The sequence below is a fragment of the Sus scrofa genome, chromosome 3 (genome assembly GCF_000003025.6).
Source record: "Sus scrofa isolate TJ Tabasco breed Duroc chromosome 3, Sscrofa11.1, whole genome shotgun sequence".
Taxonomy (NCBI): Eukaryota; Metazoa; Chordata; class Mammalia; order Artiodactyla; family Suidae; genus Sus; species Sus scrofa.
Window position 1 is genome coordinate 120,021,754 of NC_010445.4, and position 14,891 is coordinate 120,036,644.

General features: G+C 46.0%; 1 protein-coding gene across 1 annotated transcript; it reads right to left on the minus strand.

The window, feature by feature from the left end:
* Positions 12,227-12,871, minus strand: MSGN1 (mesogenin 1). The gene has a single exon (XM_003125359.3). The coding sequence runs from the start codon at positions 12,869-12,871 to the stop codon at positions 12,227-12,229; it is 645 nt and encodes a 214-aa protein (XP_003125407.2).

A 14,891-nucleotide genomic window follows, 5' to 3' on the forward strand; every position in this document is an offset into this window, starting at 1 on the left:
TTGGTGGTTAATGAACCCGACTGGTATCCATGAGGACTCGGGTTCCATCCCCGGCCTTGCTCAGTGGGTTAAGGATCTGGCATCGCTGTGGCTGTGGTGTAGGCTGGCAGCGACAGCTCCGATTCAACTCCTAGCCTGGGAACCTCCATGTGCACTGGTGTGGCCCTAAAAAGACAAAAGACAAAAACAAAACAAAACAAAAAAACCCTTATTGGAATTAGAGGGGAAAATGTATTGTTATAAATCTTACCAATGTAAAAAAAAAAATAGATTAGAAAATGTAATATATGAAAAACGGTAAATGCCAATTTCTGTGTCTTTCACATATGTCATTTAAAATCATAAGGTTGGGAGTTCCCGTCGTGGCGCAGTGGTTAAAGAATCCGACTAGAAACCATGAGGTTGCAGGTTCGGTCCGTGCCCTTGCTCAGTGGGTTTATGATCTGGTGTTGCCATGAGCTGTGGTGTAGGTTGCAGACGCGGCTCAGATCCTGCGTTGCTGTGGCTCTGGCGTAGGCTGGTGGCTACGGCTCCGATTAGACCCCCAGCCTGGGAACCTCCATATGACACGGGAGTGGCCCAAGAAATAGCAAAAAAAAAGATAAAATCATAAGGTTGGAGTTCCCATCGTGGCTCAGTGGTAACAAACCTGACTAATATCCATGAGGATTTGGGTTCAGATCCCTGGTCTCACTCAGTGGGTTAAGGATCTGTCATCGCCATGAGCTGTGGTGTAGGTCACAGACGAGGCTTGGATCCCTCATTGCTGTGACTGTGGCTGTGGTGTGGGCAAGCAGCTGCAGCTCCAATTCAGCCCGTAGCTTGGGCACTTCTGTGTGCCACAGGTATGGTCCTAAAAATGAGAAGAAAAAAAAAGCAGAAGGCAAACTCTAGAATAAAAGAATAAAGTCTTGGCTGAAGGTCAAGAAAGCTAATTGTACTTGGCATTTTCAGTTCCTCTGTGCTCTTTGAACTTATGTTTTTATTTTGCTGTATAATTAACTAAAACATATTTTTAATAATACTACGATCTCAAGACTGAATTAAGGGCAACAGCTCTTTTCTGTGCGTGGGTCTCCGTCTCCAGGTTAGATCCTTTATAGAAGCCCAGTCTCTGGATCAGGAGGCCACCTGCCCTCTTCCCTTCCCAGTGGGAGAAAGAAATTCACCTGCTGCTAACTCTACTCCACGGAACTTCCTGCTTTAACTTTTTGAGAAAAGGAAGGCTGAAAACTGACCTATGCTCCTGAATTTAAGGGGAGGGAAACTAACATTTACTCCATCCACCACTGAGCATGGAACTTAATGCCATTGCCCCGTTTAATCTTCACTTCTGGCCAGTGAAGTAAGCTTTGTTCCCCCTTTTTGCAGAAAAGAAAGGTATCTGGAGTTTACGAACCTTGTGGCTTTGGAGACATTGCTAAGTAACTCCAAAACGGAGGCCTTTCACTAAACTACCTGGTCGCTCAGTTTCTGGGACCATGGAATGAGAGCCACCAAGCCTTTCCTCCACCTTGGTATCCAGTCTGTTCAGAGCCCTGGCTGAGGGGAGGGGGCCTGGCCTTGATGGCAGGAGCACAAACCATCCCCCTTCTGCTCCCAGACTCACGCTTGAGCATTGCTGAGCGAGGGTCCCACCACCCCACCCTTCCCTCTGCACAGTCCAGGACCAGATCTGTACGATTGCCTGCTCGCCCAGAAATCATGTTTTCTGAATGGAGTCCTTGTTTTCTAGGTACAGGCTTCTCTGGCAGCAGAACAGTCTGCGGAGGCCCTTCACAGTGAGCCTGGAGGGCTCTGAGCGGGCTTCCACGACATTGCGCACTGTCCCCTCGCCACCCAATTCGGACACCAGAGGGCAGCTGGGTCTGGAAGCAGCAACTGGGTGCCAGGTGACTAGGGAGGCTGACAGCAGCAAAAAAAAAAAAAAAAAAAAAAAAAAAAGGCCTCTGTTCACAGGATGGGCAGGGATTCCAAAAGTGGGGGGAATAGCATCTGACCCGGGTTCCAGTTCCTGCTTCTGCAGAGACCGAGCTGCTCTTGGCTGAAGGTCATCTGCATTGTTGGACATGCTCTGGGCTCAGGAATGGAAATTGTTGTTCCTTCCTGGTTTTTAAAATACGCACACTCCAAACAAACAGAAAACAAGGCCCTAGGGTTTCTCTGGCACCTCTTGCTCCTTTTAACTAGACCCCTTTATGACAGGAGCCTCCTGATCCCTCTGGCCCCCCAGGGGCCCACTTTGGCGCCTCCAGCCTTGTTAACAGGGTTAGAAGCCCAGACTGGGAGCCCCTCAGAGGCTCACCTGCTGCAGTGAGGGGTGGACAGGGAGACAGAGATGGGCTGAAAGGACCTCTTTTGCAAGAATCAGAGACCCCAGAGAAGTGACTGGAGCATTTTATTTGGTTTTATCTACCAATTTAAATCCCTGGGGGTTTTGAAAAGGTCATTCCCCCAAACAAGAAAACTGAAAGATCAAAATAGGGAAGCATTTCTCCTTAAGTCAGCCATAAGTGGAGAAATAAATCTGCCCCCCATTCCTAGAGTCTACCCTGTAAGAATTAATCACAGATAGTACCTGGCTCAGAAGGCTCCTGAGCAATCAGTCATTCCGCCCATGTGGCCATCATTCTGTAGTTTCTACTGTCACATGTTTTTATCTGAAAGCAGATGGTGCTGCTGAGGAAGCTGGGAAAGTTCTGGAAGCAATCAGCCCTTTACTGCCACAGGCCCCGGAAACTTGTGTCACTCCCAGAGCCTCATTTTTTTTTCATCTGTAAAATGGGAATAACCTCATCTACCTCCACAGGCTTGCTGAAAGTGTTAGGATATGGAGGCGGGGGGCAGGCCATCTGTTACTGCCAGTTGTACACTAAAATGAACCTTCAGGAATGACAGAATGCTCAAGAACTGGTCAGAATTTGGAAATATCTTTTGCACAGGCTTTTCCAGAGCTTTCCAAAGTTGGGCCCACCTTTCCCTTCTCACCTCTTCTCCTGGCCCCTCACTCACCCTCCTCTCCATTTCCACGAGGATGCTCTGCCTTCCAAGCCCCTTCCAACCCTCCAGCCTCAATGCTCTCATTGTGTAACCCCTCAGCCCCTTCCTTCTGTCCCCAGAGGACACCCCTCCACCCCACAGTTCCTAACAGATCACTGTCTGAGACACAGTCCTCTCTAACCAGTCATGGAATCTTATTCCTCCACCGCTGGAGTATGAACTTCCGAAGGCCTGCGTGCTGCCTCTCTCCCAGAAACCAGGCAAGCTAAGCAACATGCCACCGGCTCATCAATTCTTGTTCCATGAATAGATTCATCATCTTCACGTATTTGTACAGAATAAGGGTGTTGGTTACGTCCAAACCTTTGTAATCGGCACCCAAACTCACTTTTCTACCCTCCATCTCGGCCCATGTGCCCTCATACTGCGCCTCTCACTCATTCCTGCCTTTGTGTGTTCGCTTTTGCTGTCCTTGCTCTCTTGAACTACTCCTGTGCCCTATCAAGATCCCACCTACCCATCTAGGTTCAAGTTCAGTGCCAGCTTTCCTACGAAGCCAAGGAGCCCCATCCAACAGAACTGTTTCCTTATTCTCATCGATTGTAGACACCTTTTAAACTTTCCCACCGTTTATTTTTTATTTATTTATTTAGCCTAGATATGCTTATTTAGGTTTAGGCCTATCTTCCCCAACTCCATTTTAACTTCTGGAGAACAGAGACTGTATTTTGCCTTCACGAGTTATTATGAGGAATAAGTGAGACCAAGTGGGTTAAGGAAGAACGCAGTGGTGCTGGTGTATAAATCTGCATGCATCTTGATCGCCCTCCACCCACTTGTTCCACCAAGGCCTAGTGCTCAGCTAGCTACACATGTGCTTGATAATCTGTGCTGCATGAATGATTGAAAAGATAAAAGGAGCTCTTAAATATAAGCCAATGCAGCATGGAAGACTGCTCACAAGGAGAGCCCCAAGAGAACTCAGTGCTAGACAGGTGTGGTCCGCAGTAGGCAGAGGGTGAGGGCAGTGGGGAGAGTGAGAGGGGAGGAAAGAGTCATGCCCCTAGAAGTGAAGAGGAAATTTTTTCAAACAATAAGAGAGACAGACGTTGTCACTGCAGTGGCTCTGGGGCAGATTCATCCCTGACCCAGGAACTTCTGCATGCCACGGAACAGCCAAAACAAAAACAAAAATAAGAGAGGGGGGACTTACAGAGAAAGCAGAAGTGAAAAGAAAAACAACTTTAAGAAATTTTGCCACTAAATATAGAGCTATCATATGACCAAGCCATCCCACTTCTGGGCATATATCCAGACAAACTTTCATTGAAAAATATATATGCACCTGTATGTTCATTGCAGCAGTATTCACAATAGCCAAGACACGGAAACAACCTAAATGTCTATTGATAGATGAATGGGTTAAGAAGATGTGGTATATATATATACCACTACACACACACACACACACACACACACACACACACACACACTACTCAGACATAAAAAGACAATCACATTTGTAGCAACATGGATGAAACTAGAGACTCTCATATTAAGTGAAATAAGTCAGAAAGAGAAAGGCAAATACCATAGGGTATCACTTATATCTGGAATCTAATGTATGGCACAAATAAACCTATCTACAGAAAAGAAACAAACTCATGGACATGGAAAACAGATTTGTGGTTGCCAAGGGGGAGGGGAGGGAGTGGGATGGACTGGAAGTTTGGGGTTAGTATCTACTAAATGTTGCATTTAGAGTGGATAAGCAATGAGATTCTGCTATATAGCACAAGGAACTATATACAGTCATTTGTGATGGAACCTGATGGAAGATAATGTGAGAAAGTCATATATATATACATGACTGAGTCACTTTGCTTTACAGCAGAAATTGACAGAACATTGTAAATTAACTATAATTTTAAAAATTTCTAAAAAAGGAAATATTTCCAAAGGCTGAATTCCTTGCAGGTAGGTAAAGAAGAACAGCATAAGAAGTAAAACAAGAAAAACTTGAGTATTTAGTAATTGAACCACTGGACCACAACGTCAGTTGCTCATTACAAGTGTGTTATGTTCTATGGAAGGGGCTTAGATCTGGAGCCGGATAAATAATCTCCTGCGTTAGCCCTCAGGCGAGAGAGGCTTTCTCTCAGATTGAGAGTCCGCTTGTCCACAGCCAGAAGGGTGTTCAAGCTTTCAGCCTCCCGCTCCTGCTTTCCCTGTCAATCTCCTTTTCCTGCCTTCCAAACTCTGTTTCAACCAGAGCAGGCCCTCTTCTGATCCCCAAGCCCCAGCGCTTTTTCAGACCTCCGTGCTTCTGCACCCGCTGCTTCCCCTTTCCGGATGCCCTTGGCTCCCTAGAGGACAACTTCAAGAGCCTCCTCCTGTGTGACGCCTTCCCTGAGTCCTGCCAGGAGCATCAGGTCCTTTCATCTCTCTACTTGTCCTTCTCCCTCGCTGGGCTGTGCGCCTCTCACCTCTGCTTCTGCACCATGGAAGGGCTGCTGCTGAAATCCGACTCCAGGCTCCTTCACTGGCCCCCATTCCTGGTTTCCCAGCTGCCACCATCACTGCATTTCTCCCCTTGGTTTCAGTGCTGCCACAGTTCTCAGCCCACTGCCTGACTCCCGGCTGCCCCAGAATACCTCAGGCCTTTTGATGTGTGTTAAAATCCTGGAACTTCAATTACTTAATTGTCACCTGCTTGCTCTGCTAGGAAGTAATTAGATGTGCGCTAAAAACAGTGATGTCGTCTCTGGGGGATGCAAATTCTTGAGTTAGGAAGGGGAGTAAAATTCAGTTCAGGGGTTAGGTTTTTACCACCCTTCCCTACATGCAGCTGTGATGCCGTGTGTGTGCACTGATCAGATTCAAACATTCAAAAAATTCCATGCAACCCTGATTTGGGAAAGCTCCTGGTGTTCTCCTTACTTGCCGCAATAATAATAAATTCTTCCATTTTCCGGGAAAAAAAAGGTTCCATGCAAAACCCACCTTGAAAAGCACATTTGCTCTTCTGTCTCCATGACAATGCCCTGGAGAGCAGGCTTTAGGGCACAACTAGATCCCTCAGGAGACAGAAAATTTAGCTAGAAAGAATCAGACTAGAAGAAGTCTTAAAACTTGGATTCTGCTGCCAGTTCTGTCATTTTTTTATAGTGATGATATTTGACTCTGAAAAAGAATGGGTGTGTGTATGTGTGTAACTGAATCCCTTTGCCGTACAGCTGAAATTATCACCACATTGTAAATCAACTCTACTTCAATACAATTTTTTAAAATGAAAAAAAAAAAAGGATATTTTGCCACTCTGAGCCTAAATATCCTCATCTGTAAACTGGACCTGACAATCCCTGTTCAACTTTCTTTATAATGAGGTACAGGTAAGAATTAAATGGGGTAATGTATATAAAACTGGTTTGTAATCACTAAACCAATATAAAGACACACCTGGGATAGAAGTACGGGCTTGGCGTGGAGGACCAAGCTGGGGTTTGATTCCTGAGTCTCCTGCTGCCAAGTGGCATACACTTAGATAAGTTTTTACCTCTCTGTGCCTCAGTTTTCTTATCTCAAAATGGGGATGACTTTGGTTATTTCATAGTTTGTAAAGTAGTAATTTCTTACTTCACAGGGTTAAAATACTTATTTTCTGTAAAGTACTTAGAATGGGGCCTTACCCAGAGAAATCACACCATAAGTATTAGTTGTTTCCATTATTATCATCATTTTATTTATGTATTTATTTTTGCATTTTAGGACTGCACTCACAGCATGTGGAAGTTCCCAGGCTAAGGATCAAACAGAGCCAGAGCTGCCGACCTACACCATAGCCACAGCACTCAGGATCCGAGCCACATCTGCGACCTACACCACAGCTCGGGGCAATGCCAGATCCTTAACTCACAGAGCGAGGCCAGGGATCAAACCCTCATGCTCACGGATATTAGTTGGATTCATTTCCTCTGTGCCATGGTGGGAACTCCCTTACTGTCATTATTTGTTTTGTCATTTAGCACCTAAAAGAAACTGAAAAAAAATAGGTAAGCTTCAGTCCCTAGGAACAGGTACTTCTGAAATCTGATTTATGATACCTTTGAAAGCATGCAAATAAAACTCCCACACGTTTGTCAAATTCCATTCTATGTGAGAGAGGCCAAGATCAGTCAGGCTCCATACACCTGGGAGGAGAGTAGGAAAGGGATCACAATTTGAAATATGCCCTGATCTCCGCATATCCTAGTAAGTTGTTTGGACAGAGGTACATGCAACTGCAAACGTTTTTCAAGTGTGAGTGTGGACTAGTGGGAACAGCTTGACTGCAGAGGCTTTCCGGCCTCCCTGCTGCATTTGCAGCACACGGAGCTTCGTATTGTCTAAGGAGTGAGTGGAGCATCCCTGGATGGAAGCCTGGGCCCCAAGCCAACTATGTGACCTCGGGCAAGGTACCTTGGCTTCTCTGAGCCAGTTTCTTTATTTGCGAAATGGGCTAATCTTAGCCATCTCCTGTTGTTAGCTGTTAAGAGTAAAGGAGAAAAAGTACACAGAGCCTTTGCCCTGAGGCTGCCACCTCAGAGGATGAATCCAGAAGTGCTGTTGGCAGGGCTGGGAACAGCCCATGCAGTGCCTTCTAAACGCCTGTCTCCTGCACACCCCTGACCTCCAGCCGTGCCGCCTGCACACTTCACTTATCGAAGAGAAACAGAAATCAATAGAGGTCATTTGAAAAGAACTTAATGGAAGGTTCTGCTAAGGAATCGGGGAGTAGATAGTCCCAAATCCAAGAGACGCATAAATAACTGCCTTTTTCCCAGCCTTCTCTGGAGTTTTTTGCTTTCTTTTTCCTGGGGGTTAGAGACTTTCTAGATCTAAAATACTACAAATAGGGCCTCCCAGATGCTTCAAGAAACACTGCTTAGTCTTCACTATTTCATTGCAAGGTAGAGGTTATCTCAGGTTCCCAGCAAGAGGACAGGAGGCGTTTGCCAAGCTCTAGTCAACCCAGCACAGCTTGACCCAAAGGGTCAAGGCCCAGGTCCAGGCTCCTTCCTGCAGCCTGGAGCACGTACAGGAATCAAATGACGCTTCAGGGTGGTCACATGACTAAGCTGCGTCATAAGAGCTCGAAACAACAGCGCCAAAACTCCTTTGCACATGCATCTTCTGTTGCTGTTTTTGTTTGTTTGTTTTGGGTGTTTGTGTTTTGTTTTGTTTACAATATCTCGAAGTACAGGTAATTCTGTGGACCTGTCAGTTTGCAGAGGCTCTCTCTCCCCCACCCCCTGGCCTCTCTCCCAATTAGCTAATGTGGCAGAAACGACGAGAAGAACAAAGAAACCTCAGCCCGGTGTGAATTGCGGAACACTTTATTGAACACAGATGAACAGAAGTCAGGTTCCTCTGTGGATGAAGAAGGACTCGAGGCGCCAGCAAGGAAGTGAAGAATTTCTGAGGAAATGTTTGGGGCGGAGGCAGAAGTTCAAAGGGAAATCATGTAAGGGACAAGACGAATAGCCCCTTCAGAAATGCTTCAGATGGTAAAAGCAATGAGGGTCCCAGAAGTGGAGAAGCTGAAACGAGGCTGAGAAGCCTGGGAGTGAGCATTTGCAGAGAAAGCCCTCTGACTGCCCAGCCAGTGCCCAGAGAGCCGGCAGTGCTCTGGGAGGGGCCCAAGCTTTGAGTTTGAGCCAAAGGCCCTTGCTAACTCGCCAACCACAGGCCGCCAGCTAGTCATGTGGCTGTGCTCCTAAACCTTTGTTTTCTCATCCTCAAAATGGGACTGATGATGCCCACCTCCCAAGGGCTGTTCAGAGGATTACGTGAAATTATAAACGTGATGTTTCTGACCACGACATAGAGGCACACAGACTGTGAGTCCCTGTCCGTGCACCAGAAATAGCCTATTCCTAATCCTGAGCCATGCCCGAGCCAAGTGCTTTCAAATGCTCTCCAGAGGGTTCAGGGCCCTGTCCAGCTAGCTTCCCAGGGAGGGAGGTGACTGCTCTGGAGATTGCCACAGGGGTCAAGTGTTGAAAGACAGCTGCCACTCCTGCTCCAGGCCGCCTGCCCGGGGCTGCAGGTGGTGTAAGATAAGGCCCTAGGCCAGGGGCCCACTCCCAGGAATCTGTCTCCTTCTCCAGGCTTTCCAGATGCCTCCCTCCCATCCCACCCATAATAAGTACCTTAGGAGTCCTCAGGACAAGCCCACCTAGCAGTTGAGCCTGTGGCTTTCCAGAATTTTTTGAAAGTGAAGACAGGACTCCTATTCCATCCACAGTATTTGGTTCCAAGGGCCATCAAATTACCCAGCTGTTCATTAACCATGCTTAAAGCTTGATCCTGAGAAAATCAAGCATTTTCATGGTGGTCTAGACCCAGTGCTTTCACCACTGCTGCCCCAGTTCAATCTCAAATCTGGGAACTGAGATCCCACATCAAGCCACAGCTCATGGAGGCAAAAAAAATCAAAAGCCAAGAGCATGAAGGTTCCACCCTTTTTAAAATGACCAAGGAAATAACAATTAACCTAAATGCTGATCAAAGGCTGAACTTTTCCCATATTACAATCTTCTAGTGCTCTCCTGCAACACATGAAACACCACACACACACACACACACACACACACAGAGGAACAAATACATGTGTGCGTGCATACACATACACTCCCGCATGTACACCTGTACGTGTACACGGTAGACTCTCCGGAAAAAATCTTGACCTTGTTCAACATTTTCTAGTTTCCTTTCTAAAGCATCAATGACAAACTCAACTATAACTAAAAAAAAAAAAATTTAAACAGTTTATGAGAAGCAGATGAAGGTTTACATACATAGGATGACATTTTAGCAACGGTGCCCCATCACCACCCACCACAACCCAATGACAAGTTATACGTGTTCTGCAGTTAGAAAAACACCCATCGGAAATAAAGTTAGATCCCTTCTCAGCACTCTGTATATTAAGGATCCACATATAAATAACTCTTAAAATATTTGAAAAATATCGAACACTTGGACAGACTTGGAACTGGGAGAAGTCAAGCAAAGGGAAGAAACACAACAGCCATTAAAAAAGAGAGAAGATATTTGATCATATAAAAGTGAAAAGCTTCAAAGAACAAAAGATACGAGAACCCGAAATCATAAATATAAGATACCATAAACAAGGAGGATAGATTGGAAGGAAAATTTTACCACAGATATCATGCATAAAGAACGCTCCCAAATTATTACCAAGAAGATAACTAACCCAACAGAAAAATGGCAAGGAATATATAGAGGCAAGTTTTAGAAGAGAAACCAAAATGAACAATGGCCACATAAAATTTTAAAAGATGGGCCATCTCACAGCGCATACAGGGAAATTAAAATAACACAAAAACAGAATCATCATTAAAAATTTCAAGAAGATGGATAATATTCACCGGCAATGTGAACGGCTCCTCTGTTCCATAATCTTGGGGAGTATAAATACAAACTTTTATAAAAGTCACCCAACAGTATTTATCTAAATTCAAAATATGCACACAATTTTGATTCAGGAATCCTACTTCTGAGAAATTTTCAGGCTAATGAAAATATCAGTGGATAAACCTAGTCATCTATAATGTTTGTTACAACATTTTGGGGGGGTAATAAAAAACTGAAAACAATGTAAATATTCAAAAGGTCATCGTTAAACTAATTACATTTAGCATAGCCTACCTGGACAGCTTTCCACTGTAACTTCTACATGTGTGACTTAGAGCACATCTGTGCCTCAATTTCCTCATGTATAAAATGAAGTTAATTATGGTACTTACATCACAGATTTGCGTTACATTGGAAGGGCTTTTACTATATACTGCTCAGATAAAAAAACAAAAGCAAGTACAGAATTCAAGATATTCTTTTAAAATGTTTAGACACCTATATTTATTTGTATATGGTTGTATAGGCAAAGGAAAAAGTGAAGCTATACATTACATTATGAACACCATTTAATGCCTTTGTTATTTATTATTAAAAGAAGAAAAATCACCAAAGGGGGGTGGAATGACAGGAAAGAGCAACAGAGGATTCACTGAAAAACAAATGGAAATGGTTAATAACCATTGGGAGAAACATTCAGCCTTCGAAAATCCTACAGTTTTTTGAGAAACTTCTTAATTCAAAGTCCCCATTTCAACGCCATGTGCCAGCAAATTAGCTGAGCTGAGGGTGCTACGGTCCCCCACCCTAAGATAGGTGGGAGAAGGGGGGAAATGTACTTATAGGGTGCTTGTGGGGTGATTTGGGGGTGGCAAAGAGGGGGGAAAGTTACGGATAAAGAAATAAATACCTTTGGATGGGTGAGAGATAGACTTGGGTTCTGATCCTGACCCTTTTCGTTTATCCTAGGAACAAACTAGTCTCATTCTTTTTTGAGTCAGTCTCTTCATTTGAGAAATGAGGAAGTGAAGGGATTCAATGAGGTCACATTCATATCCGGCCTGGCCCAGCTCTGTTCAGGCCCAGGCTGTGGTGCTGGGTCTTCTTCCTCTTCCTCCTCCTCCCAACCCCCTCATTCTCTGCTCTCCTCCCCCCCAGCATATATATATATATATCCTTCTTTTTCTTCCCTTAAGAGAGGAAGGGCTGCCCTTTGGCCTATCCACTCTGTCTTAATGTAGCCTGTCTGCCTGTGGACTTTCTCTTTACTCTGTCACTAATTTCTTCTGCAAAGTGATCTGGTCCCTGCAAAAGTGACAGCCTGATTTTAGCCAAAGTGTGCGCGCGCGCGCACACACACACACACACAAGCACACAGAAACGATGAAATAGGAGCACTATAGCCCTTTATCGATGCTAATCTTTCTAAATAAGAATCCAGGTGTCACCCTGAATCCTGCACAAACTACAGGATTGGTTAGCAACAGAAACAAAGCTCCCCACACCAAAACGGCAGGAGAAGATGAACTCTAACAATGCTACGTGATTGAAAAAATACATTTAACATCATTGACCCTTTCCAAGATCTTGAACAGACAGGAAAGAGCAAAGCAATCGGTCTCTTTGCAAAGCGCAAGTCTCTGGAGAAACTGGTGGGGAAACCGGAAGCAAAATACCTGCCTGTCAGGCAGAGCCGTGCTCTGGTGGTTCCAGCAAGTCCAGCGGGAATTCCTTAGAATTTTTCGGACACCAAGGTCACTATATAAGAACCACTATCTGCTGTGGTTCCATGAGCCAGTCCAGGTCTTTAAATTTCCTCTGCCCCACCCAGGGGGCTGGAGTGGTGAGTCCCTGGGTGCCTGGGCTGTGCTCGGGCACTCTGGGGCCGAGGCTCCCGTCCGCTGTTGAGAAGGTCTGTGAGTTCCCCGATGTACTTGATGGTGTACTTCAGCGTCTGGATCTTGGTGAGCGGCTGGCCCCTCTGGCTGTAGACCGGTGGCAGGTAGTTCCGGAGGGTGTGCAGGGCATCTGCCAAGGTCCTCATCCGGAGCTTCTCCCTCTCGCTGGCCTTCCGCCTCCGCTGGACAGACATCCTGACTTTGGTGCCCTTCTGGGCCTTGGCACCACCAGCGCCCTGCAGGTAGGCAGGCTGGAAAGCTAACATATTATAGTCTACCTCCACCAGGCCCCCCGTCCCAAGGCCGCCGCAGTCATCGCCGCCCCCGCTGTTGGCACCTCCATGCCCACAGGGGAGCCGCGCCACAGCTGGACAGGGAGACGAAGAATAGGACTCCAGCGATGGAGCTGGAGAGAGGCTCTGGGTGGGGGAGGCCTGGTTCAGCTCGAAGGGCCCCGCCCTGTCTTTCCAGTCCCAGGAGGACAGCAGGCCAGGGCTGTCGGAGGAGCCCAAGCCATCCTCCAGGCTGAGGAAAGTCTCACGCAGGTTGGCCATGCCTGCGACACAGCTGCAAAGAGACGGACTCCCTGGCAAGTGAGAAGGAAAGTTCTGCCGCCAGAGCCAGGGCAGAGCTCTCTTTTATGACGCTGGGGGAGAAGTGATGAAGTGGGAAAGAGGGCCGGGTGGGGGGAGTTCAAAGGAGAAACCAAGGACCGAGATGGAAAATGAACTCTCCAGGTGTCACTTTCTCCTCATTGATAATTAGCATCTCCCAGCTAAAATGTCTTTAAACAGAAAGGCCTCCGAGAGAAGAAAAAAGGAATTATCTTGTTGTAACTAAACCAATTAAGGCTGCATAACTAGACTTAGCATCGTCCTGTGGACCTCATTAATGAGGGAGCCAAAAAAAACAAACCTGGGGCCATCTCCAGCAAGGAGGTGGTGGCGAGGGGCCTGGAGGAGAGAAGCAGAGCACCCCAGAGGGGCCACAGCCACCTTGATATTTCAGGGCAGATGGGGTGCACTGTTGGAGAAGCAGTGTGGGCTGGGGTGAAATAACCCCTCTGAGCTTGGATTCTTCTATTTGTCAAATGCAGGCAATAGCTCTTACTTCACGTGCCTGTCGAGAAGAGGGCACACAGTGGATGCCAGTTGCCTTCTTTCCTTCCTTTTTGGCAAATTTCCTGGGGTTTTGCAGAGGGCAGACGAGCCCCCCGGCATGCCTACCCTCAGAATGGCGAAGGCCGGCGACGACACCAGTAAACCCAGAGCCTGGAATGAGCAGGAAATATCCTTCAAGAAGCTTAAAGCCCTTGCTTGCCCTGAGCAGTCTGGGATTCCCCACAGCAAACAGACAGCAAGAGACAGAAACCCCTTAAGGCAAGGAGTTTGCAGTGTACCTGGCCCATCGTGGTAGCTCTCTGAAGGTCTTTTTAAAAATCCAGTTCCAGAGTCACACCTCGTTTTTTGAAATGTATAAAGGAAGTGTGAAATTAACTAGGGAGACAGTTTTCCCCACCGTAGCTCCAAATGCCTCTGAATGTGTTAAGTTGGATGGGGCTGTGAGTTTGCTTCACTTCCTAATGCCTTGGCAGACAGACCCTGTGCTTTGGAAAGGGGTCTCAGAGTCCCCATTTGTTCCACGGACGCAACTTATTCCCCATGCAATGACTTCTACAAATTACTATGAACATCAGAATCACAGTGAGTTATATTTCATATGAATGGGTCCTTTAATATGGTTATTTAAGCCATTTGCAACTATTGAAGAGATGTTGATGGTATAATTAGAACACTTATGGTATGTTTTAATTAGTTTGGCTTGGTGGGGGGAATTTAGGCAGGTAATATGCGGAAGAATGCTCTTAATTTGCCGTTTACTAAAGGACCCAAAGCCATATCTTGAAGAATAATAGCGTTAATGAAACATAATGTATGTAATAAATGGCTTCCCTTTCCCTTCTTCTCTTTCTCTTCCTTCAACGCTTACTGAAAAGCATAAAATCCATTGATTCTACTCAAGGAAATTTACATATTCTAGAACTTTTTTTTTTTTTTTTTTTTAAGGGCTAAACCCATGGCATATGGAAGTTCCCAGGTTAGGGGTCGAATGGAAGCTGTAGCCACTGGCCACAGCCAGCCACAGCCACATTGGATCTAAGCCACGTCTGCGACCACACCATAGCTCATAGCAATGCTGGATCCTTAACCACTGAGCAGGACCAGGGATCAAACCCCCATCCTCATGGATACTAGTTGGGTTTGTTTCCACAGCGCCACAATGGGAACACCCTAAAACTAATTTTTATTTTAAAAAAAAAAAAAAAACCCTCCACTTTGCAGATAAAAATACTGAAGCTCTAAGAGGTTAAGAGACTCAAATTTCCCTCGTAGGAAGTGGTAGAGCCAGTAGGAAGTAGCTGGCCCAGGATCCCTTGTAAGACCCCAAAGCCCACCTTTAAAAAAATTTTTTTTCTCTATTTCAGTTATTTTTGGTAGAGACTGGTGACCTGGACGTAACTCAGAAAGAAGGGGACTCTCAGGAGACCTGAAGTGGCTCTAGTGGCTACCGTCA

Coding starts and splice junctions, on each gene's coding strand:
- MSGN1 (XM_003125359.3), bottom strand. CDS start 12,871: ATGGCCAACCTGCGTGAGACTTTCCTCAGCCTGGAGGATGGCTTGGGC.